This window comes from Rana temporaria, chromosome 1, assembly GCF_905171775.1.
Source record: "Rana temporaria chromosome 1, aRanTem1.1, whole genome shotgun sequence".
NCBI classification, from domain to species: Eukaryota; Metazoa; Chordata; class Amphibia; order Anura; family Ranidae; genus Rana; species Rana temporaria.
In genome coordinates, this window is record NC_053489.1 from 610,568,638 (window position 1) to 610,595,839 (window position 27,202).

The window sequence follows — 27,202 nt, forward strand, 5'->3', positions numbered from 1 at the left end:
ATATATAATTAAAATTCACACCGCAAAAATGCACTTAACAAAAAACTGGTATTATTAAAAAGAGTGCTTTGATCATGTTCTATACACTCTTTAATCCTACATCTGATGTGAGACTTTGAAGTCTGAATAGGTTTCGAGCACCCTTCAGAAAAACACAGGTTAGAACAAATGTGATGGTCTGATGTTACATATATTCAATTAGGCATGATCTGTGTATACCATATTCTCCCCTAGCAGATGGTGTGATATTTCATGGTAACCTTGGAAAGTACCAAAGTTATCAGCTCTCTTTTGTGCATTGATCTTGAATATAAGAGAACAGAGAGTAGATACTGTATAGTACTCATCACAGCAAGTTGTGGCTGGTTCAGGGTAGGATTCTTCAGGAAAAATAAAACTGTAAAAATTTAAGTGAACCAGTAATGGGCAAACTATGGGCAAAATCAAAAGTGACATATATAGTGCAGTCTATCGCTAGCATTAACTGAATCATAGGTGTGCGCAGCCTATTGCATTAGGGTGTGCACCCCAAAGCTCAAACACATACTACCGATCACTCAGGATGAAAGGGAAGGGGCCGGTAAGTTACATATTAACCAGCCCCTTCCCCCACTCATCCTAAAACATCCCTGCAGCAGCAGCCAGAGGGAGAGGAGAGTAGAGAAGCCGGCAGCACTGCAAGGGGAAGGGGGGGGGGGGGCGACCTAGGCAGTAGGCAGGGCTGTCTTTTCCATTGGGCACGCTGGGAAGTTGCCCGGGGGCCCCACTTGCCTGGGGGGCCCCCATCGGCTGCACAGCGACCCCAGTAAAAAATGGTGAGCAGTGGGTCAGAACTGTAGAACTGTATCGTGTCTACAGTCTCTGAGGAAGAGTCTGAAGAGGAGTCAAGAGTGGGAGCGCCGCCGGGATGGGGGTCACAGGAGAAGTCAGACATGAGGAGACAGTAGGATAAAACCAGAGCAGCCAAGCTGGAGCCATCTGACTGAGCAGTGCATGTTGCACCTGAGAGGAGGTCAGTGATAGCGCCGCCAGGCCAGTCTAAGGGGCGGGTGGTTGCTGATGTAAGGGGGGAGTGAATACAAAAATATTAGTGACCCCCCTTACCTTAGTGTATTTACTCTACAAGAGGTGGTCTCTGGTCACCAGAGTGCCCCACACATCAGAGTTCCTGGTGTTCCCCTTTACATCAGAGTCTGCAGGATTCCCCCTTACAGTGCAAGGACCCTGATGTAAGTGGGAACTCTGATGTAAAGAGAAAGCAGTGAACTCTGATATAAGGTGGTCTCTGGTCACCAGAGTCACCCTCCACATCAGAGTTCCCCCTTAAATCATGATCTGCAGTGTTCCCCTTTACATAAGAGTTCCATTTCACTGTAAGGGGGAATCCTGCAGACTCTGATGTAAGAGGAAACTCTGAGCAGGCTGGGTTATAGTAACCTAACTTTCATGTCAATGAAGAAATTTGTAAAACTGTAATTTTAGGTACTTTTTCTACAGTGCCAGTAAAGAAAATGTGGTTCTGCCAGTAAATTTCATGATTTTTGTCAGTAAATTCTCGTGCACGATTGTGTAGACAGGGCCCCAGTGCACTGTATTGCCCGGGGGCCTATAATGCTCTTAAGATGCCACTGGCAGTAGGGGGAATCTGTGCTGCACAGGGTGATTAGGGTGTGCCTGGGCACACCTGGCACATCCTGTGCGCACACCTATGAACTGAATAGTTATTGGGGTTCATTTACTAAAGGTAAATAGACTGTGCACTTTGTAAGTGTAGTTGCTCCAGAGCTTAGTAAATGAGATGAAGCTCTGCTAATTTCCATCATCCAACCATGTGCAAGAAAAAATGCATTTAAAAAAAAAATCCTATGATTGGGTATTCTTTACAAAGTGAAGCTTTACCTCATTTACCAAGCTCTGGAGGGACTGCACTTGCAAATTGCACCGTCAATACGCCTTTAGTAAATCCACCCCTTCGTCTTTCCCCTCTGTATGCTAGTTCTATTACTTTTTGATCGTGACAGTAGCTATGTTTGTCCCAGCACTTATAGCTGTCACTTTTGCTGGACAACTTGGCCTGCATGTAAATGTGGAGGACAATATAAATAAAAGGCATGTAAAATAAATAAAGGAATTCATATTATGAATACTATCATAAGTATGAACCACATACAGTTACCAGAGTTCATTATTTTTCACTATGGTGGTCATTTATAATTTTAATGTACAAATACTAAAAATGTTATACAGGGTGGGCCAAACGTAGGTATACATTACTGACCGCATCATGGCATTTTATTTAAATGTTATTTTTCATTGCCATTTATTTATTATTTCTTTTATTTTACTGGTATTGAGAATGATGAGGTCAAAAGTGGGTATACATTGCTGATCCTGGTCATGTTTAGTCTCATAGGCTGCATACACACGGTCATACTTTTGACCGGGCAAAACTCAGTTGGAATTTCTGATGGAAAAATAGAGAACCTGCTCTCTATCTAAGTCCATCGGAAATTCAGATGGAGAAAGTCCGATGAGGCATACACATGGTCAGAATATCCGATGAAAAGCTCCCATCGGACCTTTTCCATCAGAAATTCCGACCGTGTGTTCGCGGCTTTAGGTGCAACATCCGTAAAACTTGTCCCCAACACTGTGGCACTGTTTAGTCTCTTACATGTTCGAAATGTCCTCCATCAATGTTGCAACATTCCTTGATCCTATCTCCAACACAGTGATACACAATAAAATACAAACTCCATATAGCATTGATGTCCATAAATGTTTGTGAGATGAACTCCTTCATTTCATCCACCATGTGGGGCTTCCTCTTCAAAAAATGTATCATTTACTACACCCCATAAAAGAAGTACATGTTATGTGTTAGGTTGGGTGAATGTGATAGTCATTCATAAATACTCTGTAGCCTAATCCAGCCCTGCCATCAATCTCCATACCTGAAAAGTAAAAGAAATAATAAATACATGAAAATGAAATTCAATGCCATGATCAAATCCGTAACATATACCTACTTTTGGCCTGACTCCAGTTTTCATTTTATTACTAAAGGCTTCACTAAGCCTCATCCCCAGGAGCCAACTCTATACCAAATAGAGAACCTTAGGGCGCACTTGTTGAAAAAAGGCATAGGGGATGTATTAAGCCCTTTGGATAATCTGTGTAAACAGCACAGACTCTTCTTGATAACAGGTAAGCGTAAGCGAACTTACTTTTTAAGCTCCAAAAAAAACAAAACAGGACCAGTGCATTCTGAGGCTTCAGCGCTAGAGCTGTAAAAACACCAGATGCTAGTAAAAGGTGTTAAACACGGTTTAACTAGGCTTAACGCTGTATACACAGCATTTAGCCTCATCCGGCGTGTGTCTACCTCTATTCAAAACCAATCAATGGTTCCCTATGGGAGCCCATTGATTTGAATAAAAGTCACACCAGAAGTCGAATTAAGATGATCTGACTTGCGTGCAACTTGGGTGCTGAGAATCTTGAAGGGGAACCCCGCCAAAATTAAAAACTTTATTTTATTTATTTTTTTGCCTGAGGTTCACCCCAAAATGATACCAGACTCTTTTTTTTTGCGTGGGGGGCCCCCAGATCCATACAGCCCGGCAGGTAAGAAAAGGGGGAAGGACAAACGAGCACCCCCTCCCCCTTCTGGAGCATACCAGGCCACATGCCCTCAACATCGGGGGTTGAGCACTTTGGGTCAAGGGGGTTTTGCCCACCCCAAAGCAACTTGTCCCCATGTTGATGAGGACAAGGGCCTCTTCCTGACAACCCTTGGCATTGGTTGTCGGGGGTCTGCAGGCGAGGGGGGCTTATCGGAATTTGAAAACTGTACCATTTTTTGGGGCGTGGGGGATACCCTTGAAATCTATACCAGACCGAAGGGTCTGGTGTATCGTCTTGATAGGAACCTCATGCAAAAACATTTTTTACATTTTGGCGGGGTTCCCCTTCAAGATTCTCAGCACACGAGTCGCACCGCAAGTCGGATCATCTTTATCCGATATCTGGTGCGACTTCAATTCAAATCAATGGGCTCTCATAGGGAACCATTGATTTTAAAAAGAGGCAGAGAAACGCAGCTAAAAAAGCTAGCGCGGATAAATGTGCATTGACGCAAATGCAAAACACAGATAAAACCGTGCTTTTAAAGCCGTTTTTTTCCTGGCGTCGGTACTAGTTTTACAGTCTGATTTTTAAAACGTCTGTTTGTATGAGGCTTTAAACGTAGGTTGTCTGTTTTGGGATGCAACCACCTGTGTAGACATAGCTGACAGTATTAGTATAGAAGATAGAGTCAAGAATAGACACCCTTGGTGTATCTCTAAGGCCCCGTACACACGAGAGGATCCATCCGCTGGAATTGATCCTCGGACCGGCTCCAGCGGATAGATCCCCTGGTGTGTACAATCCAGCGGATCTGTTTCCGCGGATTTTTATCCCCTGGGATGGATTTCCAGCGGATAAAAATTTGAAGACATGCTTTCAAATCTATCCGCTTGAATCCATCCCAACGGATTGATCCGCTGGTCTGTACAGACTCACCGGATCAATCCGTCCGAATCAATTCCCCGCATGCGTCGTAATGATTCGACGCATGCGTGGAATTCCTTATATGACAGCGTCGCGCACGTCACCGCGTCATCATCGCGGCGACGGCGCGACACGTCATCGCGATGGGATTTCGGCGGGGATTTCGATCCGATGGTGAGTACACTCCATCGGATAAAAATCCTCGCAAATCCTCGAGAGGATTTATCCACGGAAACGGTCCGGTGGACCGTATCCGCGGATAAATCCTCTCGTGTGTACGGGGCCTAAAGCTATTTGCAGTGTTCCAGTTGCTCACTGATTTATATTACTTGGTACTTGCAACTACAGAATATAAATGTCAGGAAAGATATTAGAGGCGTCCAGTTGGTAGGCTGTATTTCTTAAATTAGTTTAAATGCAAATGGTCAGGTTTGACTTAATTTAGACCCTTTTAATGACTTAAAGTAGAACTCCACGGTATCTGGGCACTCCAAACTGAAAGCGCTATTTCATTTGTTTTTAATATTCAAAGCAAACTCACCCATCTATCCATGTTTTAATGCTCTATATTGTTGAAAATCGCTTTGAAATACACCCCCTAGAATTTCTAGCTAGCCCTCTTGAGTAAGAGCAGATGTTAAAACAAGTATTTATAATATACTTTCCTATCTCCTATACTTTCCTATCAATTTACTACTGCTAGCAGCAAAAGGATTACAACTAGTTCATATTGGTTGAAAGAGTTTAGTTTCACTTTACCAAGTCTTCATAAATGGAACAGTATACATCAATACATCTTTTTTTTCTAAGAAAAGCTCCACCTTTCATTGTTCATTAGCATGATGATGTCACCAGTCTACTGCACGCAGGAGGAAGCATTATCTTAGTCCCCTTTCACATGGGGCGGACATCGCCAGAAGTCCACCTGTTCCATGGGGAATCTGTCCGCTGATCCCAACTGAGTAGGTGGAGGGCTTGTTGGTGCCCATTCCGCTTATGCAGAGCAGACAAAGTCCCCTGCCTTCTATGAGCAGTCAGATGTAAACAGACCCCCTATCCATTTACACCCTGTGGTCATTCAATCCACTAGACTAGTAGTGCCAAACCAGTGGCCCAGAGGCCACATGTGGCCTGCGGAGCCCTCTGATGTGACCTGCAACCCCATGCTCTGGGATGGCTGGTTGGCAATTTGAGTCAATACATTTTTGAACACAGCCTAGAGCTGCATAGGCACTAAGATATATATTATTGTCCCATCTCTGAGCCAGCATCTTAGTCTGGGAAGTAGATAGAAATTCTGGATGATGCCTTATCCTAGATGGCATTGTCATTCTATAGAAAAAAAAGTATTGTCAGGGGGAATTTTGTGATCCTTGTGAGAAGAAATGAATACCTGGAAGTGTTACATGTTCACATTAGTTAGCATGTTCCACTTGACATTGAAAATCTATAGTATCTGATGCTAGGTCCACTTAAAGCATACCTTTAGCATTCAACCTACTCGTACCTTATAACCAACTATCTACCAACATTATGTTAGTGATGTCACTATTGCCAAGTGTCCTGTCATACATCTGGAAAGTATGGTGTTTGTAGAGTCTTTTTGGTCATACTTTTTAATCAGGTTGTACACTATATTCCACTGTCAAGCTATAACTAGAACTGTTGATAACCTCGTACAATCCTAACTAGTTTTTCTTCTCTTGCCTACAGTACGTCTGTTTCAGGGACTTGGCATTTCACTTTATGATAACTGTTTTTACCATTGAGCTTCCGCCCCCCATGCTTACGTGTTCTGTTCTTCACACTCAGAGAACCTTTCCCTTTCTACATCGTCCATAATCCTCAAACTTTCCGTTCACAAAAACTGGCTGTTCATACACATTAGGTTAACCTGGGTACTAATGGTGCCGTGGTAATGCGCTGTTTTCTTCCCAAATATGTCCCTGGCACCTAATGTATTAATAATACTTCTAATCTCATCAGTAAGGGTTCCATGTAGCCCACTAAAAAGCACAAACATAATTTTTCTACACAACAATAAATTACTAATTTTATATTTTACTTACTATCATTTTTAAGTAATTTTTCCCTGTTTTATATCTTTTAGTGTTGAAACTGTCCCCATGAAAAAGTAAGCTTTTTTTGCTATTTTCATGTCTTTTTTTTAAGTTTATTTTTTTATAACATTGCCTATGAGGCTATTTGTCTTTTGTAACATTTTTAATGTGTGGGTCTTTGCTTGTAAGTGTAAAAATATTAGACACATTACTTCCGACAGAATGCACACTATTATTGTAGATTCATAATTAATTTTCATTCCAAGTTATTCTTTTTGGTACATTTTTTTAAACATGTATTGCATGTCCCACATTAATCTTTGAACTGAAGCACAATAGTTGTAAACATAAAAGAAATCATATATTTTTTACCATTTAAATTTTCCTCATTTAGTTTTATTTGTTTTTTACTTTTAATTTTTACATTGTCACATTTACTATATTTATTTTTCTCATGCAATTATTTTGTTACAGTATGGAAAATGGTAATAATGGTTATCATAATGAGTATTTGTATGGTATACGCAACCCTATTATGACAAGGTAAAATTTATGTTGGAGTGCATGAATGCATGCTATTCCAGTTTCACCAGAAAGTTATTAAGGCATGCTGTGTTTTATTTATTGATTTTATTTTGCATGGTGAGCTAATTTCTAGAAAACGCAGACAATATTAATATATATAATTTATCCTTGCATGAATGGCTTTGGTTAGGAAATATATTGGGCTTTTTTTAAGATATTTTTGCAGGAAGCTTCAGTCCTACCTAAAATATAATGTGTGTGTGTGTATGCATATCTACCCCCTTGGACTTTTATTGCATCCTGGAATTCAAATGTACCTATAGGGATTTTCGTTCATAATATTAAAGTGGAAAACATTGCTTTCAAAATTATTTACAAATGAATAACAGAAAAGTCATGACTGCACATGCAGTCTGTTAACATTTACAGTATAGTGTTTGCATATGTATTCACTCACCATACATTTTTCTAATTCTATAGAGTTACAATCTGAAATATAAATAGGTTTAATTTGGATTTCTACAATTTCATTTCTACAACATAGTGAACAATTTCAGGGCCAAATGTGTTTCCTTTTTTTTGTGAGACAAAGGGTAATTAAAAAAAAAAAAATTCTTGATGCCTTATTGTTTACCCACCTCATCGGATACTTAGCAGAATTATTTTTAGCTGCAATTATTTTTGCTTTTATGCCGCGTACAGACGATCGGAAGTTCCAACAACTAAACTGTGGATTTTTTTCCGACGGATGTTGGCTCAAACTTGTCTTGCATACACATGGTCGCACAAATGTTGTTGGAAATTCCGAATGCCAAGAACAAGGTGACGTAAAACGGCACTATTAACCTCCCTGGCAGTATTATTCTTTCTGATTTTAGGTGCTGAAAGCGGTACAATTATTTTGCATGGGAATTTGGCGTTTTATATTGTAGGCCTGTAATTCTTAGGAATAACTCCCTTAAATCTGTCCGAACAAGAGTCTAGTAGACATCCTGGGTATGATAAAGTTTGAAACACAAAATCATAAATTATAATATAATAAATAACTAAAATAATTATAACAAATAATAATGTAATTATAATAAAAAATATTCAATAATGTAATCAAATCAAAAATACTGAAATTTGCTCGATTGCAGAATTGTCGCTGTCATTACTTTTATTGTTTGATGACGAATTTCCCCACAAATCGCTATCGCTCAATTCTGCAAGTGATTCTAATTTATTATCGCTGTTTTCTAGCTGGTCTAAAAGCACTTTTGATGTAAAGGGACACTTTTTGGTTGCTATGGACAATCTCCAGTTTCCAAGCAGAAAGAACAGTTTTTATAATATAAAAGTGCATGCAGGACACTGGACTAACCACTAGGGACAAAGGGGGTGTGTAATTATTTGATACAGTACTGTAATCTGTAAGATTACAGTATACTGTATGTATATAGTGTGTTTCACTTTTTGAATTTTGCGCCAAACTCCATCCCTGTGCGTCGTAACGTCGCAGGGAATGGAGCTCGGCACTCGGCACTGTGAATCTATCGAGGAGACACAGCGGAGGAGCTCGCACACACAGCGGGGACACATCGAAGGATCCAGGGACAAGGTAAGTAAATCTCCCTGTATTCTGCAATGCAATCCTGAGTCTGGCTCGGGGATACCGCTTTTGTATTGTAAAATTCACCTCGAGCCAGACTTGGGAATACCGCGAGTATTAGGGAGGTTAAAGGAAAGTTCAATACCAGTCGTGTTAGTAGAAGTTTGATGAGAGACGATTCACTCTTTTCAGCCTTGTGCTTTTCAGTCCGTAATAGTGTGACAAATCTGCTATCTCCACTCTTAACGCTAGTTTTACAAGACCGAGCGCTTACTTCTCGTACTTGATTCAGAGCATGCGTGGAATTTTGTGCGTCAGAATTGTCCACACATGATCGGAAATTACGAGAATGGATTTTGTTGTCAGAAAATTCGAGAACAAGCTCTCAAATTTTTGTTGTCAGAAATGTCTGATGGAGCCTACACACGGTCGGAATTTCTGACAAAAAGCTCACATCGAACATACTTATTTGCAGCTGTATCATACAAATAAATAGTTAAAAAAATCATACATTGTGATTTCTGGATTTTTTTTTTGATTATGTCTCTCACAGTGGACATGCACCTACGATAACAATTTCAGACCCCTCCATGATTTCCAAGTGGGAGAACTTGCAAAATAGCAGGGTGTTCAAATACTTATTTTTAGGGTTGTCCCGATACCGATACTAGTATCGGTATCGGGACCGATTCCGAGTTTTTTCGGCGGTACTCAGACGCCGATACCCTGCCCCCATACACAAATAGAATACTTAACCCCGCCGCCGCCGCCGCCACCGGAGCCGCAAACCACCGCCGCGATCCGCCGCCGTTACGCCGCATCCCCGCTACCGCCGACTGTGTAATATGGGCGGGAACATTACAGCTTTGAATAGCTGTAATGATTGGCGCCGCGCATAGACACTCCCCCTTGCTCGGGGGAACTGTCCAATCCCGAGCGAGGGGGAGTGTCTATACACGCAGTGCGGCTCCAATCATTAAAGCTATTCAAAGCTGTAATGTTCCTGGCCGTAGTACTGTACACAGTCGGCGGTAGCAGGTAAGCGGGCCATGGCTGCATATGGGGGGGAAACATGGCTGGATGGGGGGGGGGGAGACACAAGGCTGGATGGGGGGGAGACACATGGGGGGGAGACAGATGGCTGGATGGGGGGGAGACAGATGGCTGGATGGGGGGGAGACAGATGGCTGGATGGGGGGGAGACACAAGGCTGGATGGGGGGGAGACAGATGGCTGGATGGGGGGGAGACAGATGGCTGGATGGGGGGGAGACAGATGGCTGGATGGGGGGGAGACAGATGGCTGGATGGGGGGGGAGACACATGGCTGGATGGGGGGGAGACACATGGCTGGATGGGGGGGGAGACACATGGCTGGATGGGGGGGAGACACAAGGCTGGATGGGGGGGAGACACATGGCTGGATGGGGGGGGGGGAGACAGATGGCTGGATGGGGGGGAGACAGATGGCTGGATGGGGGGGAGACAGATGGCTGGATGGGGGGGAGACACAAGGCTGGATGGGGGGAGACACAAGGCTGGATGGGGGGAGACAGATGGCTGGATGGGGGGAGACACAAGGCTGGATGGGGGGGAGACACATGGCTGGATGGGGGGAGACAGATAGCTGGATGGGGGGGGAGACACATGGCTGGATGGGGGGGGAGACACATGGCTGGATGGGGGGGGAGACACATGGCTGGATGGGGGGGGAGACACATGGCTGGATGGGGGGGGAGACACATGGCTGGATGGGGGGGGAGACACATGGCTGGATGGGGGGGGGGAGACACATGGCTGGATGGGGGGGAGACACATGGCTGGATGGGGGGGAGACACATGGCTGGATGGGGGGAGACAGATGGCTGGATGGGGGGAGACAGATGGCTGGATGGGGGGGAGACAGATGGCTGGATGGGGGGGAGACAGATGGCTGGATGGGGGGGAGACACATGGCTGGATGGGGGGAGACACAAGGCTGGATGGGGGGGAGACACAAGGCTGGATGGGGGGGAGACACAAGGCTGGATGGGGGGGAGACACATGTCTGGATGGGGGGGAGACACATGGCTGGATGGGGGGGAGACAGATGGCTGGATGGGGGGGAGACAGATGGCTGGATGGGGGGGAGACAGATGGCTGGATGGGGGGGAGACAGATGGCTGGATGGGGGGGAGACAAATGGCTGGATAATGGGGGGACATGGCTGCATATGGGGGGGACATGGCTGGATATGGGGGGGGACATGGCTGCATATATGGGGGGGACATGGCTGGATATGGGGGGGACATGGCTGCATCTGTGGGGGGACATGGCTGCATTTGTGGGGAGACATGGCTGCATTTGGGGACACATTAAAAAAAAGTATCGGTATTCGGTATCGGCGACTACTTGAAAAAAAGTATCGGTACTTGTACTCAGTCCTAAAAAAGTGGTATCGGGACAACCCTACTTATTTTCATCACTGTATATACATAAGCGATGGGCAAGATTGTTTTGTTCCCCAATACACTGTACTATTTTACAGAAAGACCTAAAACTTTCTTCTCACTATTTCACAAAACTCTTCTTGGAGCCTCTGAGTTATAGTTGTCACATAGATATTCTTTGTCCTGTCACAGCTATGGATTAGGTCCATAAAGACATGGATGAGAAAGTTTAGGATGGAGAAACTTGACTGTCCTGCTCAGAGTCCTGACCTCAACCAGATAGAACACCTTTAGGATGAATTCGAGTGGAGACTGTGAGCCAGGGTTTCTCATCCACATCAGTGCCTGACCTCACCAATGCGTTTCTGGAAGAACGGTCAAACATTCCTATTGACCACTCATAAACCTTGTGGACAGCCTTCATATAAGTGTTGAAGCTGTTATAGCTGCAAAGGGTGAGCCATCTCAATATTAAATCCTACAGTCTAAGACTGGGATGTCATTAAAGTTCATGTGTGTGTAAAGGCAGCTGTCACAATACTTTTGATAAGTGGAGGCCAGTGGAATTTTTTTTAAGGGTAACGGCAAACTGTATGCCAACCCACAGTAGGTCAGTAGCACTTACCCCATCACCGGTGGCTTCCCCTGCTCGGCGGCGGCTTTCCCTGCTCAGTGAAGGTGGCCTCCTATTCTCCTGCTCTCCGCGGGTCATCTCGGCGGTGGTGGCTTTCGTTTCCTCCCTCTTATTCGGCGGCCAATCGTGACTCTTATCTTTTCGGCAAATCGGAAAACAGGTCTCACACCCGCTTCCGATTGGCCGGATTTAGGATCAGTGTTTCGACAGCGAATATTCATTCGCTGTTGTAACACACCTGGGTGGGATCACAGCGAATTCTCTGCGAGTCCAGCCCACTCTATTTTGAAGCCTATTAGAGCCTCAGGTGCTTAAAAAAAAAAACTGGTCGCTGTAATTCATACGCCCGGTGCCTTGAAAGGGGCAGGATGCATGAATAGGGGTAGAACAGGGCTATATGGGCAGTCAAGATTGTATTAGACATGTTGCTGGTTCCTGGACCATCCCATAAATATCAGATAGAATTAAAAATCTATGCAGTTTTGTTGTATTATCTACAATGACCTTGATTGCCTGTGTATGTCAGAATGGTACTGTATGTAAGGGATAGAAGTATCTTACCAGTCAGTCACCAATCTTCTCTCACTGGTTTGATACATTTACCCTAGTGAATTTGGATTGGGTTACTGCACATTCTTTCTCTTTGACCTGCGTGTAAATTGTTTTGATCGCTTGATCACGGCAGAAGAGGCCTGTATCATTGACCACCTCTAAAAAAGAATTTTTGTGTGCATGTGTTTCTTCTGAGTTTTTAATATGTGATACGCATAACATTAAAAGCCAAACATACTTAAAAATGGTATTACATGTTTTAATTGGCTATGGGTGAGTTGTTTAGCCTCATGACTTATTTTTGTATAGACTTATATGGTAAAAATATATTTTCAGCTGTGCCTCCCAAGCCAGGTGCCTGAATTACATAGGCTCTAATAGGCCTCAAAAAAGGTGAACAGCGAGCACCATGCTGGGCACTCGCAGATCACTCAGCTGTGTGTTAGGAAAGCAAATGAATATTCGCTTTGCTAACATTGAACCGCCTCTCCGCCAATCAGGTGCTCAGGTCTGTTACCTGTCACCTGATTGGCTGAAACGACAGGCGCTGTGATTGGACGCTGTGATTGGACGCCTATAAGGCATCCAATCACAGTAGAGGACGGGAGGAGCGTGTGGGAGAAGACATCGAGGAAGAGCATGGAGGACACCCTCCGCCATCACCCGCTGCCCCACCGAGATAGGGTAAGTGCCGGGCAGACAGCGGGCAGGCGTGAGAGCACAAGCCACCACTGGCTTCCAGTACCATCTTTATGCTGACGACAACCAAATCTCTCCTCCTCTCCTCCTCACCTCACTCCTTCAGTCTCCTCGTCACATTACTAACCTACTAACTGACATATCAGCATGGATGTCATACCACTTCCTCAAACTCAATCTTTCTACAACTGAGCTTATAATATTCCCCCCAGCCCATGCCCCTCCCCTGATTTCTCTATTGAGATCAATAATGCAACCATTAGTCCCCTCCCTCATGCCAGAATGCTAGGTGTGACCCTGGACTCTGACCTGTCCTTTAAGCCCCAAATCCAATTGCTGTTCAAAAACTTGTAGACCTCACATTCGTAACATCTCCAAATACACCCCTTTTTAACCTTTGAACCCACTAAGCAACTTATTCACTCCCTTGTTATCTCTTTCCTTGACTATTGTAACTCCCTACTCATTGGCCTACCCGCAGGTAATCCCCTCTTCAGTTTATCATGAATGCTGCTGCCAGATTCATCTATCCTAACCAACCGCACAGTGTCTGCCACCCCTCTCTGCAAATCCCTACACTGGTTTTCCACTGCCAAGTTAATAAAATTGAAAACACTAACAATAACATACAAAGCCATGTACAACTCTGCCCTGAGCTACGTCACCAATCTTGTCGCCATATATCACCCAAACCGTAACTCTCCGCTACTCTCAAGACCTCCTGCTCACTAGCACTTGTGTCCTCCTGCCATGCTTTACAAGGACTTTTCCAGAGCCTGTCCCATCCTCTGGAACTCACTAACACCCAATCTGTGCAGCTATCTCCTACACTGTACATTTTTAGGCGATCCCTGAAAATTAATCTCTTTAATGAAGCATATCCCGCATTCAGCTAATAACCAAATCTTCTATCCCTTCAGTTCGTCCCTCACGGTTATTACCCTTTGTTCCACCAGCCCCTACCTATTAGATTGCAAGCTCGCAGGAGCAGGGCCCTCGTAACCCTAATGAACTGAATTGTATTGTTGCTATTTTGTCTTCCTTTATATTGTAAAGTGCTGCGCAAACAGTTGGCGCTGTATAAATCCAGTATAATAATAAAGTTAAAGTAAACCTGTCACAAATCTGGGCAATTTAACCTGAGTATATGTTGAAGGCACATAAACAGGATTTTCCTTCTTTGGAAGCTGTGCATTAAAATGATCAGAGCTATGGGCAACATATATGAGCTTTCCACTTCCCCTTCCACATCCCTAGCTATGCTTTTTGTCTTTTATTTGTCTTTTAATGTCAATTAAAATACATTATTTAGTGGTGTTTGGAGGAGTGGAAGAAGGCAAGTCTAATGCCACGTACACACAATCAGAATTTCCGTCAAGAAATGTTCGATGCAAGCTTTTGGTCGGAAATTCCGACCGTGTGTAGGCCCCATCGGACATTTTCTGTCGGAATTTCCGAAAAGCAAAAATTTGAGAGCTGGTTCTCAAATTTTCAGACGGCAAAAGTTCTTGTCGGAAATTCCGATCGTCTGTTTGCAATTCTGACGCATAAAAATCCTACGCATTCTCGGAATCATTGAACTTAATTTTTCTTGGCTCGTCGTAGTGTTGTACGTCACCGCGTTCTTGACGTTCGGGAACTTCCAACAACATTTGTGTGACCGTGCATATGGAAGACAAGTTTGAGCCAAAATTCAGTCGGAAAAAAATCCATGGTTTTGTTGTCGGAAATTCTGATTGTGTGTGCATGGCATAAGTTTGACTTTCACAAAATGGAGTTGAGATATTTTTAAAACTTCAGCTGCCCAAACTTCTGTTTCTAGTATTTCTGCTTCTACATTTTTGTCTCTGTACAATTTAGGCCTCTTGACAGGTTTACTTTTAGTTATCTATTTAATCCTGCTAAATTATTAACTAAAAATATTGTCTGTGGCTGTGACTCTACAAAAGGAACTTGTGTGTATGATGTATTACTGTAAGCTGCTTTTAAGTAGGGCTGATGCTTCAGAGCATAACTTGATGGAGCATGGAGACTTTAAGTGCCTTATGGTCAAACTCTTTTAAATGAGCCTGTGCTTCTGCTGCTTGTAAAGTCTAATGGAATGACAAAATAATGACAAATTTGCAGAATTATATATTTAATCCACGCTACCGTATAGCTTAGTTTTGTTTTTCTTTTTTTTAAATCATACTACATGATACAACCTATTTAATATTTGTTTAACTTGGTTTTATATTGATAGTTGAAACATTTACATACAGAAAAGCATGAAAATCCTTATTTTCTTTGCTCTAAGTTTAAACATATAAACTGCAGGAATGGGCAATATATTAACATTTGCATACTCTTAGAAAATGTCATACGTGATGTAAAAATCAATAAAAAATTACTTTTATAGTATCAGAAAGAAATGCTGTTTTATTTGGCATCTACATAACCCTATATGTCCTTCATAGGTACAACAAGTTGGCTAGTCCTGGATCTTACATTACATTAATTTTTTATCACACAGTGTAATGTATACAGAAAAAGCAGCAGCTGACTATAAGAATGGTAGCAATTTTGAAATCAGTATTAAGAAACAGGAAATAATTGCAAACTAGTCCCTTCGGAGTCATGGAGAACAATTCACTTATGTTAAAAAAAAAAAATATGAAACTTCTTACAAAATAAAAATACTCAAACTAAAAATACATTTTCCATTAAATTAATATACAAGCCAGCATTATAATAAATTACAAGACATTATTCACAGCATATATCTACCAATATATCAAAGGCATTATTCTTCTGTTGTTTTCAATACAACTTCATACCTGGAGTTTAGCTTTAGCAGACTGATAACACTTTATTTCTCTAATGTAAAGGCTCAATCCTATTGATATTACAGTAAAAAGTATAAAAACTGCGCTCAGAGACTGTAGCGGCTGACACTTCACTAGACGTATAGTGCAAAACATAGAATAAACAATAGTGCAGTGCTTAAAGTGATATGTGGAACTGAAAACAATAAAGACCTTAGTTAAAAAAGATCTCAATAGCATAAATAATAAAGTGAATTAATATATATTTCAATATATCTATGCAGTTGGATTAGATTATAATGACTATTTGAATATTTGGCAATTCAAGTTTAGGTGTGCTTTGTATTGTAGACAGTTCCAGTCCAATGGACCCTCTCTCTCTCTCTCTCTCTCTCTGTGTGTGTGTGTGTGTGTGTGTGTGTGTGTGTGTGTTTTTTTGTTTCACCATTTGTTTTCTTCATTATTTTTGGGGCATTCATATGTAGGTCATATGGATCTATTTGGGACCATTTCATTTAACTTATATTTTTATAAAATGTTATATATATTTTTTTATCTCATTTTTCTAAAATATATAAGTGTAGTTTAGTGAATATTATGCTGGTTAATTTTTCAACTATTCAAACCAGTTGTCAATTTTTCTGACTGGTTCAGTGTAGGTGCCGGTTAGAGTTGATAATGGGGCTTGGAACGCATATCCAGTTCCATTTAGTAACTCCTTTTTATGATGGCCAGATGTTGCGCACTGACGCGCACGATTGAACATCATCTCATATTTTCCCTATTTCCTATTGGAAATTGAGAACGAGCTTTGATTTGCACACCCAAGTGCCATTTTGATTTTTTTTCAAAATCTTTCCAAACGCACACCCAGGCCATGTTGGAGCACCTCGGAATCACAATTCAGGTGATTCTTTTTACCAATTTGGAAGGATATTTTGATTGGACTGTAAGTTTAAATATATCGCAGTGATCAGACACGATGCCCACACCCTAGATGATGTCCATTAGGACGAAACAAGTCAGGTGGTGCTTGTGATGTCATAGCGATCCTTTTTCTCTTTTTTTCCATGGACTTGATGATTGTGTATATATAGTGCTATTTTATGTGGATACATGTAAGTGTACATCTGTTTTTACAAATAAATGTTCTCATACGGTTTTACAGTATGTGTGGTTGCTTGCTGTTTCTTCTATACATGTTTAAGAATTCCTTGCCGGTTTGATGTGGTCCGCAATGTGTCAGGAGCTTGCCTTCTGAAAGTTGCATCCTTCCATCCAACTCTGGGCTAATGGATTTCCCTATCATCTATCTGGGAGTGCTGAATATGACTGGAGTGATTTGCCATAACTGGGTGGTTGACTCAATACATAGTATATGTATATGAGTCAATATTTTCTTGTAAGCGTGTTGACCTCAAAATATAATGGTGGATTATACAGTGATGATGAAGTCTGATTAGATCTAGTCTCTTCACGGGTGACTTCTACTCAACTTATGGGAAACATTTCCTATGATGGACTATTACACTAAGATGTTTTTGACTTGGACTATATATATTATATCACCTGTATATTCTTAACCTTCTATATTGTTTCGTACATACCTTACTTTTCATGCATATAATTTTTATGATTTGCTTGAACTTTCTGCTATTATACACTGACACATTATTCAAAGGACTCAAAAAAGCACCTTGAGATAATTCACTTTATTATTTATGCTATTGAGATCTTTTAACTAAGGTCTTATATTTTTTCCAGTTCCACATATCACTTTGAGCACTGCACTATTGTTTATTCTATTGATATTACAGTTTTGGGTAGATATCAATGGTACAAACCATCATGGCTTTTTTTTATATCTCTCAGTGTTTCAAGATGCAGCATCTTGGTGCTTGAATTCTGAAATCTGCCTACTTGCATTGGACATTATGGATAAGTCCATTTAAAAGACTGTGGCAATCTGGGATGAAGGCAGTTTGGGGAGTTGGGGACTACAGCAAGAAGGTCTCCTTGCTCGTGTACCTGAGATATAACCAGCACCTGCTGATTTGGCCCACTTTCATCTACACATAAGTGCGGTTTCAAACTTGGTGGACTGGCCCATAAGTGCACTTTGCTTTTTACCCTTCACCAGCTCCCCCAGCTAAAGTACACTACTATCTCCAGATGCAAACTTACCTCAATTCCATGGCTATGGCCTCTGAAAAAAAAATTCTGCAAAACCAATGTCTGCTGGGTGCTTCTGCACAGTGGTTTCCCATTGACTTTTATGCACTTCCCATTTCATGAATTACCATCTGTGAACTAGAAGCTAGGAAAAATCATACATTCACCATTGAAAAATTGACAGAGGTTCAAAACCATCCCTTGAGTCCTCAAAATAAAAGAAACGTGTAGCTGAAGTTCGATATGGTATGCCTTGTTGTATCTTGGCAATAGTTTTGTAATGGCAGCATCTCTTGTTTGATTTGTAAAGCTGCATGGGTTTTACTGTTACTGTTTTTACAACATTGATGATTTTTTTTTGCTACATCCTCCCTGGCCTACCTGTAGTGACATTTTTTTTATACCATGGACTTTTAAATAGCTTATCTTCATTTGACACCCTGAGTAGATTCCCTCGAGCCTCTGCCCCACCACGCCAAGATGATTGATGAAAGCCGACCAGTGGTTTGAGAGTGTGGAGGTATCCTAATTGTTCTCTGTCTCTTAACCCATGTTTGCCATGGTTTCGGCTTTCTACCCTGTTCTTCACTCCTAATACATTACCAATCTTTATCTACTGACTGGATTCCTCCAAGATCCTTTAAACACATTGAGGTGGATTTACTAAAACTGGAGAGTGAAAATTCTGGTGCACCAGCCTTTGCACTCTCCAGTTTTAGTAAATCAACCCCATTGTTTTTTTCTGCAATGATCATAAATATTCTCAACAATCACACTTGCACCTCTGTAATGAGAGGCTGCCATTGGTAAACTCTCCTAAAAATGCTAGTTGTCTGACTGCTACGTCTGTCATGCTGATGGTCTTTGGCCTCTGTACTGTGGGGTGATTCACCTGAAACAAGCATCCAGATAAGGAATTCTCATTTTATTATGAGTGTTCCAACTTGCTTGTTTGTTCTAAGTTATGACAATACTAAAAATCAGGGGTTGCTAATAACAGCCAGACACCCAACATTTCCAGTAGGAGATCATTGGTGGCATCCCGCTCATTTATCATGACAATTTTACATAAGAAGACCATCTCTAGTTCATATTTTGTTGGTTCCAAACAATAAGCTAGTGACAAAACCACCTCTTTATAAAATTTGTACATTTGTGCAAATGAAGCAGTAAGAAAAAATTTGATCAGTTACACACCAGATACCCTCTTATTTTTTTATTACATTTTTTAGTATCTGGTATTGAAATTTCCACTAACTTCCTGTCCCTGTGGTACCCCGGTAATTGCTTTGAGCTGAATGTCTGGTTACATGTGCATTCCTCATATACTTCTATGAGGAATCCAATAGAGAGACCTAGTGAATCCTCCAAAGGCGTAAGCGGAGAAACGGGAAGTGTGGGCTTTAATCAGACAATGGAATTAACTTTTATCAACCATATAAAAAAAAAAAATCAACTGCCATTCCAGTCATCTCCATTCCACACTTTAAGGAAATTTTAACATCCACCTTGTAGCAAATTTGGTTCTGCTAAAGTACCGGAATGTTGAGAATCTCTATGGTCATTTGAAAGCTTCTTTGTTAGCCTATGGAACATTTAGATAAAAGATTTATTTTTTAAATGATGCTTTGTCATCAATTACTTTTTGTGATTAAATATTCCTCCTTTTATGGGATAATGTGTATTTACATGGAGCTGTCTGTTTTTCGTCTCTGTTAACTTACAAGCCTCTTTTTGTCCTTCTTCTTGCTTCATAATGTAAATTCTCCAGTAATTAAGATGCTTCTGCTTGCATTTTATGTGACATGAATATAATTCAGCACATGCATGTTTGTTAGTCTTTATTTTGGCTTTTTGTGACAAGACTGCATTTAACAAGATACTATGTGGTAGAAAAAAAAAATATTCGGCATTGGTGACCCGCAAAACTATTAAAACAAAAAAGACGTCTACATGTTTTCCCAAATGGCTATATTGCCTAATACAATTGGAGTTCTAGGTAAATACAACTCTACAATGAAAATAGGACAGTATAGGCCAAATTCACAAAATCCTCATAAGGCTTGGTCATTGAGCCAAATCACACTAAACTAAGCAGGTGTGAGCTGGAAAAAAATCTCTCACAGTTATTACCAGCTTCCTCAGTGGTCCATCAGGTACGAAATACTCATACTTACATTGGTCCAAGCTGGACTTATGTAAGTATGCAACAAAGATTATTCCTGGAGTTTAACTTTAAAAGTCTGCTAAAAAGCAGTTCTCATACAAACTAAAGGCCCTTGGAACAGGTCATTAAGAAGATGTGTTTGCTAAATTAGGTGGTGTTACCACTACTCACAAACTGGAGTCTTCTACCTCTGGCTTGTGACATTTAACTGAATAGGTTGTAATCCATTGCCAAATATAGACAACATACTGCCCTAGGCTCAACTGAATAATGACTTTTTGTACAAGCCTCGACCCTTGTATCATGTGATTATTTTATTAAAAAGCACTGCTAGAAAGATGCATTGGAAACAGTAGGCTGTCAGCACGTTTTCTTCATCCCCTTCCCCTACATTTCTCTTGCCTGGAAAAGTTATCACAGTTTGAAAATGTTGAGGCCTGGTGCTGCCCCTTCTAACTATGCGGCCCAAGACACTGAACCTCAAGTGCCATTATGGTAAATACTACCCTAGTAAAAACACATTATTCGGTATTCAGTAATCACTTTAGTGACTCGACTTTTCCATAATCTTTGAACTGGTCTTTGAACTTGTTTCCATTAAATCAGTTTGATATCAGTTTAGGACACTCCTGTCATTCAGAATTCACTGACTTGTGCATTTGATCTACTGTTGACCACCTCATGACCTGTATTTGACATCCTTCGAATGGGTTTTGCAATCCTGTCGACTTGTACGGGAATGCAAATCCCACTCAAAGTGACAAAAACCCTGTGTACACAATGGTCACTGAGTACCGATGTTCCATCAGATTTGGCAACCCATCAAATTTTGTAACGGAAGTGACGTTCCGCGACGGACATCTTGCTACACCCCCCAGTCTGCCACAGTAAGGATACAGTGAGAAGGCGGCAAGCGGACATCTTTTTACACCTACCAGAGTCTTGCATTCCACACTTTTTTTTACCAGTTAACTGAGCTTATATAGTGTAATACAGTCTTTTGAAATCGAGAGTTCTTATGTTGAAGTTTATAAACAGCGGCAATCGTGCTCATCTCACAGGTTTGATGATCTGACAGAACACCACTGCTTTTAAGATTCAACTTCAAAACAGTCTGACGGATTTAAAAATCCTGTATTTCACTATACAAATTCAGTTTACTCGTAAAAATATGTGTGAAATACACTGGTGGGTGTAAAAAGATGTCCGCTTGCCCCCTTCTCACTGTATCCTTACTGTGGACGACTGTGGGGTATACTCAAATGGCTGTGATAGAAAGTCACTTTCACTATAAAATTTGACAAGGTCGCCCTAATCTGGTGGAACACCTGCACTGTACACACTGCTCTCATTTGATTGCATGTACACTGTGCACTCGCTGCTCATGTGTATGAGCTTTCCTGAAGAAGCTTGTCTGTGTGAACAGAACAAAACTGGACATGAGTGTAAATGAGCTGTAAAACAAGACCAAACTGTTTTCTGTGCTTCCTTATCTGCAGCTGCAATCTTTATCCACTAGTCTGGCGTGTTAGTCTATTCAGTGTATTGCTTGGCTCATGTTTACAGCTACCTGGGACAAATCCCCCTCGACAGACTGACTGAATGTGTCATCCCTTTCAGTGTTCCATCATGTGGAAATGAGCGGTTATCTAATGTTTTTGGTTATTGGTAACATGTTGCTTTACTTTTTTGTTTTTTTCCTGTAGTGCTGTTGAACAGTGGTAGAAGGCAGTAAAGATGACGGTAAGTAGACGTGTACTACAACTTTACAATAATTATTGAATCATTGAGTTTAATACTGAGAATGTGGTACTGACTTTTAGTATTCATTATCTGTTAATAGCTAAAACTTTACATGAATGATGTTTTAGCACAATACCATTATAATCATTACTATTGCCCTGGGGCTGGTGATATAGGGGGGGCTGACAGGATAAAAGCCATGGGCCATTAGATACTCTCATTGTATGGTGCATCCTTCGATGAAGTTTCCAGGCCTTCTCCCGAGATACCAGCCTCTTGCATGGTCCTCTCCAGGATAGGTCCTCCCCTGGCTTTTTTCATCAAGCGGCTTCCACCCTTTAGGACAGACAGCACAGGATCACCTTGAAAGCGCAGGCCCTATTCTGACTACTGGGCCTACTTATACAGATCATAACCCCGGACCAACATGGTCCCTGAGCCAGAATTTCAGGAACACGCATCCCTGGCCAGGTGGGCCACGAGGTGGTGGGACGACAAACCGACGATGACGGTCCAGTGGCGTATGTTCCTTAAGTACCCCTCCCCAGCATGCACAGCAGGACGATCACCCCCACTGATTGGCTGCTGAGGGGGACACCCAATACACCCTGACTCTGCTGCTGCCACCCCCCTTTGGCCTGGAGTGGTAATAACACCCCCAGGCGAACATTGGTGGTTACTCCCAGCACAGCCATGGCTGGAACAGAGGCTAAATTTAGTCAAAATTACACATGTCTGAGTCAACTAACACTCGGACCCCTTCTAAATTTAAAGCAGCGCCTGCCCAACAGGAGCAGTCCGCTACATATATATTAAAGTTACATTTATTTACAGTGAGAAATAGCAAACAACAAACACAACAAACACCGCAAACGTGAACATAAACAAACCCCAAAAGACAAATAACCCCACTAACAAGAGCTGTTGAACCTGAACAACTAAATACATATATATACAGACCAAGCTAGGGACAAGGGTACAAGGCTTGCAAGGATGGGGGGATCACGGAGACAGAACAGAGGGAGGCAGGAGCAAGGCACAGGAGTGCAGACTGGATAGGATAAGCAGCAAGGCAGGGACCAAAATCGTGATGTGCCGGGGGAAGGGAGGAAAAGCCTTAAGTAGCCACTAGGCAGCTGAACACCAATTAGCCTTATTGCAATAGCCTGCTGGGTCCTGGGAGACACTTGTTGGTGAACACTGGAACTTCAGCAAACAGCCCAAAGCAGGATAGTGCCACCAGCAGCTGAACTTAATCCTAAAACAATTAAATCAATGTTTCTTCAGTATGCTCGGGAAAAAAATTGTTGTTGACCTCTCCTTCTGGAAATATCTGTAATGCTGGCTCAATGCCTTTATTCCAAACAAAATAAGTATGCAGAAGCTCTTTAAAGCAGTTGTATACCCTATTTTTACACTTTGACCTACAGGTAAGCCTATAATTAGGCTTACCTGTAGGTAAAAAGAATATCTCCTAAACTATACCCAAAAGACACACATAGGGAAAATGTCTGCTCCTTCAGCGTGGACCGGGTGAGATACCGACACCTCGTTCTAAGGTAAGTATGCAGTGCATACTAACTCATTATGCCTTTTGCCTTACAGGTTTAGAAAAAAATTAAAATCAACGGGTCTACTACCACTTTAATTCCAGGACATCTGACCAGGCTATCAAAATATTAGCAGGCATTCAAGAAACTAGCATTTTCATATAATCAGCAATGATAGCAGTTCAAGATTGTTATAAGTCAACCATATGGCCCTCCCAGACTCCATCAAGCTGGTGTCTTGTCCATGACCATGTTTATGATTTTCATGGATAGGATATCAGCACATTATTATTATTTATAGAAGAAAATGGAGATGCCTTCTCTGCTATTCACGGGATGTCTTCATTTTGCTTTTTTGTCCTGTCCAACTAAAACTCCAAATTCTCCTGATTGTTTCATTGCAGTGTGAGAATGGGCAAAGAAATGTACGGTTGTATTCGTAAGCTAAACCACCAAAAGAATATGTACTTGTAGCAAAATTTTGATTTTGCTTCAGCACCTCTGGGACTATGTTCCCGTTTAGGGTAAGGTTAGGGAGAATGCCCTGGGGAAGAATATTGAGATTAGATATTGCTTTCCTGGAAAAGGGAAGTCTGGACAAGCCTCCTCAACCTGTGACTGTCAGAGGACTTTGCAGTCTGAAAATGAATGGAAAAATGTATAGAAAAATGTTAACTATTCACTGCTATTAACATATCAGCTATTACCTTTTGTACCACCACCCCCTCCCTTTAGAATGTAAGCTCTATAAGCAGGGCCCTCCTGTCCCTTCTGTATTGAACTGTACTGTAATTGTGCTGTCCCCCCCATACATTGTAAAGCACTGTGTAAACTGTTGGCGCTATATAAATCGTGTATAATAATATCAAAGGAATTCTTTAGCCCACTGGGTTGTTCTCTGTAAACTACTGAAAGTCAACTCTTATGCCCCTTTCACACATGCGGACTGCATGTCCGTTTTTTCATCCATCCGTTTACGGATGAAAAAGGGACATACATGTATCCCTATGGAATAGCTGGTGTCAGCGGATGAAAATCCACTGACACCCGATCTCATTGGTGTCCGCAATGCTCCAATTCTCTAGACGGAGGAAAATCCTATTTTTCCATCCGTCTGCAGAGCGAATCGGGTGAACACGGACAGACGGGGAGTGCGGAGATCTGACAGGGCGGTCCCTGCACAGTGTGGCGTGTGTCAGTGTGTGCAGGGATCACCCTGTAATTTCCCGGCTGAGCAACCTGGGGGATCAACAGAGCGATCCCGGCTGAGCAAGCGGATGCATAAGGAACGGATCCTCACGGGATCCGCCTGTGTGAAAGGGCCCTTAAAGTGATATTAAACCCTCAGTTTTTTTTAGCAGTTGAGTATTCCCTTATGGAGTATGCAACTTCTTTATCTATTAATCCTTGTATGTTCCAGTTTAAGTTATTGGACTGCTTCCCCAGGTTTCATGTTTCAGGGATTCTCCTTTCTCTTGCAGTGTCCTATGGAGTCACCCTTGCATGCAAGACTAGAGGTGTGACTCTCAAACACACAGTATTGTAGCTTAAAATGACAAGGCACTCCCTTGCTCCTCCCTTCTCCTCCCCAGTCTGTTCTCCAAGCTAACAGACTGACTAGAGACTGCACTGTCCACTCTTAAAATCACACTAAACCAGATCCCTTTTCTCCAAAAATAATCCATACACATCAACTACCTAATGGACCTGTAATCTATTTTTCATCAAATTCTTTTCCCACTGTGGTGTTCTGCCTCCTTACAATGTCCTCCGTAAACTCCCATTGTGTGCTCTATGCATACTACATATCCCATAGTCCCCAGTCCCTGCTCCACTTCAGGAGCCAGCAAGGGAGGGTGGCTACATTATTTCATACAGTAGGACCATGAGAACAACTGTAACAAGCTTCTAACAGGAAATAGGTTCTCAGCAGCAAAAAAGGATTTTGGAGATATAGAACGGACTGAAAGAAATATAACTTTTTTCTTTTTTTTGAGTCAAGAATACATATTTAAATATGTTTTTTTAAATGGAGTTTAGTGTCACGTTAACGCTTTCCTGTAAAGACTGGAAGTTCAGAGAAGCAACACTGAGGCCTCGTACACACGACCGAGTTTCTCTGTAAAAACCAGCAAGAAACTTGCTGGGTTGTTTTTTTTGCAGAGGAATCCAGTCATGTGTACATTTTTCGATGAGGATGTTATCTTTTTCCTCGCCGGGAATGAAGAAAATTGGCTCGCCGAGTTCCTCGACAGCCTCACAAGGAACTCGACGAGCAAAACGATGTGTTTTGCCCGTCAAGTTCCTCGGCCGTGTGTACGAGGCTTCAGAGAGCAGGAGCCGGTAGCATTGAAAGTTATAAACTGCAAGTGCTGGAATAAACATTTTAACAACGATTTTACTGGGGAATGTTTATTGTATTGTTACTAAAGCGTTAGGCTAAAAAACGATTTACTCTACTTTAAGTGCCATGGTTTAACTTTCAAGTTAAAGTGATTCTAAAGGCAGAAGTTTTTTATCTTAATTCATTAAGATAAAACACCTTCTGTGTGCCGCAGCCCCCCTCAGCCACCTAATATTTACCTAAGCCCTCTCTAAATCCAGCGATGTGCATGACTGCCTTGGACATCCAGGACCCTCCCTCCTGATTGGCTGAGACACAGCATTCGCTCAGCTCGGGTTCCCCCCTAGCAAGCAGCTGGCTGTGGGGGCACTTGACAGGAGGGAGAGGCCAGGAGAGCCAGCGAGAGACTCGAAAAGAGGAGGATCTGGGCTGCTCTGTGCAAAAAACACTGTAACAAAGCAGGTAAGTATAACATGTTTGTTATTTTTAAAGGAGAACAAATGAGAAGTTGAATATCCTCATTTTTTGTTTAGGATTAAAAGTAATATATGTTTCAGGCTTGCACCAGTTTTTATTGATCACTTACCTCTGTTCACTTAGATCATTTAGAAATATATATATAAATACGATGTTCCTCTTATAATTGAATTACCTTTTTACTTCTAGGCATGGTTTCATTCTCTGTGAAGTCATTACACCATTCTGTGCAGAATGTCCACCTTCTGTAATACAGATACCAGGATCCTGCCTAACAGACTTTGCTGAGGATTCAAACTTTCCTTTCAAGAACTATTTTACATGGGCCGTAGGAATAATGTTCACCGCCTGCGACAATACTTTTAATTGTTATGAACACACAAACCCTTCACTGCCAAGAAGTAATGCTATGCATAGCGCAACAGTGGAGTTAATAACAAGTGTTTACACTAGTGCTAATTTTTGTATCAAGAACTTTTGTACTTATACTCACTATTTATTATGGTATATTAGTTTTACATATTCTGTGGAAAAGAACATAAAAGGGGGAGGGGGCTAACTGCATACCATTTCAGTTTGTAAAAAAATTCACTTGTATGGCTGGCAAAAGTAAACATTGTTTAATAATAATCTTGTGTGCTCTGTTTATTCTATGCAGACAATATAATCTTTTGAAATGATGCTGTTTCCAAAGGTGGGACTCTTTGACCCAGGTAGGGCTGAGGGCATGGAGTGATATTGAACATTAAAACCAAACACATTAAACCTTCCGAATACAATATGACACAAATTATTTTCATTGGAGTAATATGGCCAAAGCTTTTATCAAATAACAGGTTAATAACGATAACATGATTTAGACAACAATTCTATAAAAATATACAATTCTGATACAAGCAGGA

At 41.7% G+C, this 27,202-nt stretch overlaps 1 protein-coding gene across 15 annotated transcripts in view; it reads left to right on the forward strand.

Annotated features, from left to right (window-relative positions):
* Positions 1 to 26,930, forward strand: part of PROM1 (prominin 1) — a 306,658-nt gene extending 279,728 nt beyond the window's left edge. For 9 of the 15 annotated variants that reach the window (XR_005746346.1, XR_005746348.1, XR_005746351.1 and 6 more), the window contains 5 exons: positions 6,665 to 6,688; positions 7,089 to 7,157; positions 18,441 to 18,539; positions 21,893 to 21,929; positions 26,490 to 26,930. Coding sequence is in view for 4 of the 15 variants with exons in the window: in XM_040335214.1 (XP_040191148.1) it covers positions 6,665 to 6,688; positions 7,089 to 7,157; positions 21,893 to 21,911 (112 nt within the window). In the remaining 11 variants the exon portion in view is untranslated. Of the gene's footprint in view, positions 1 to 6,267; positions 6,638 to 6,664; positions 6,689 to 7,088; positions 7,158 to 18,440; positions 18,540 to 21,892; positions 21,930 to 26,489 lie in introns of those variants that run through there. The other 6 variants (XR_005746354.1, XM_040335214.1, XR_005746356.1 and 3 more) reach the window with 6 other exon arrangements.
* The last annotated feature ends 272 nt before the right edge of the window (positions 26,931 to 27,202 follow it).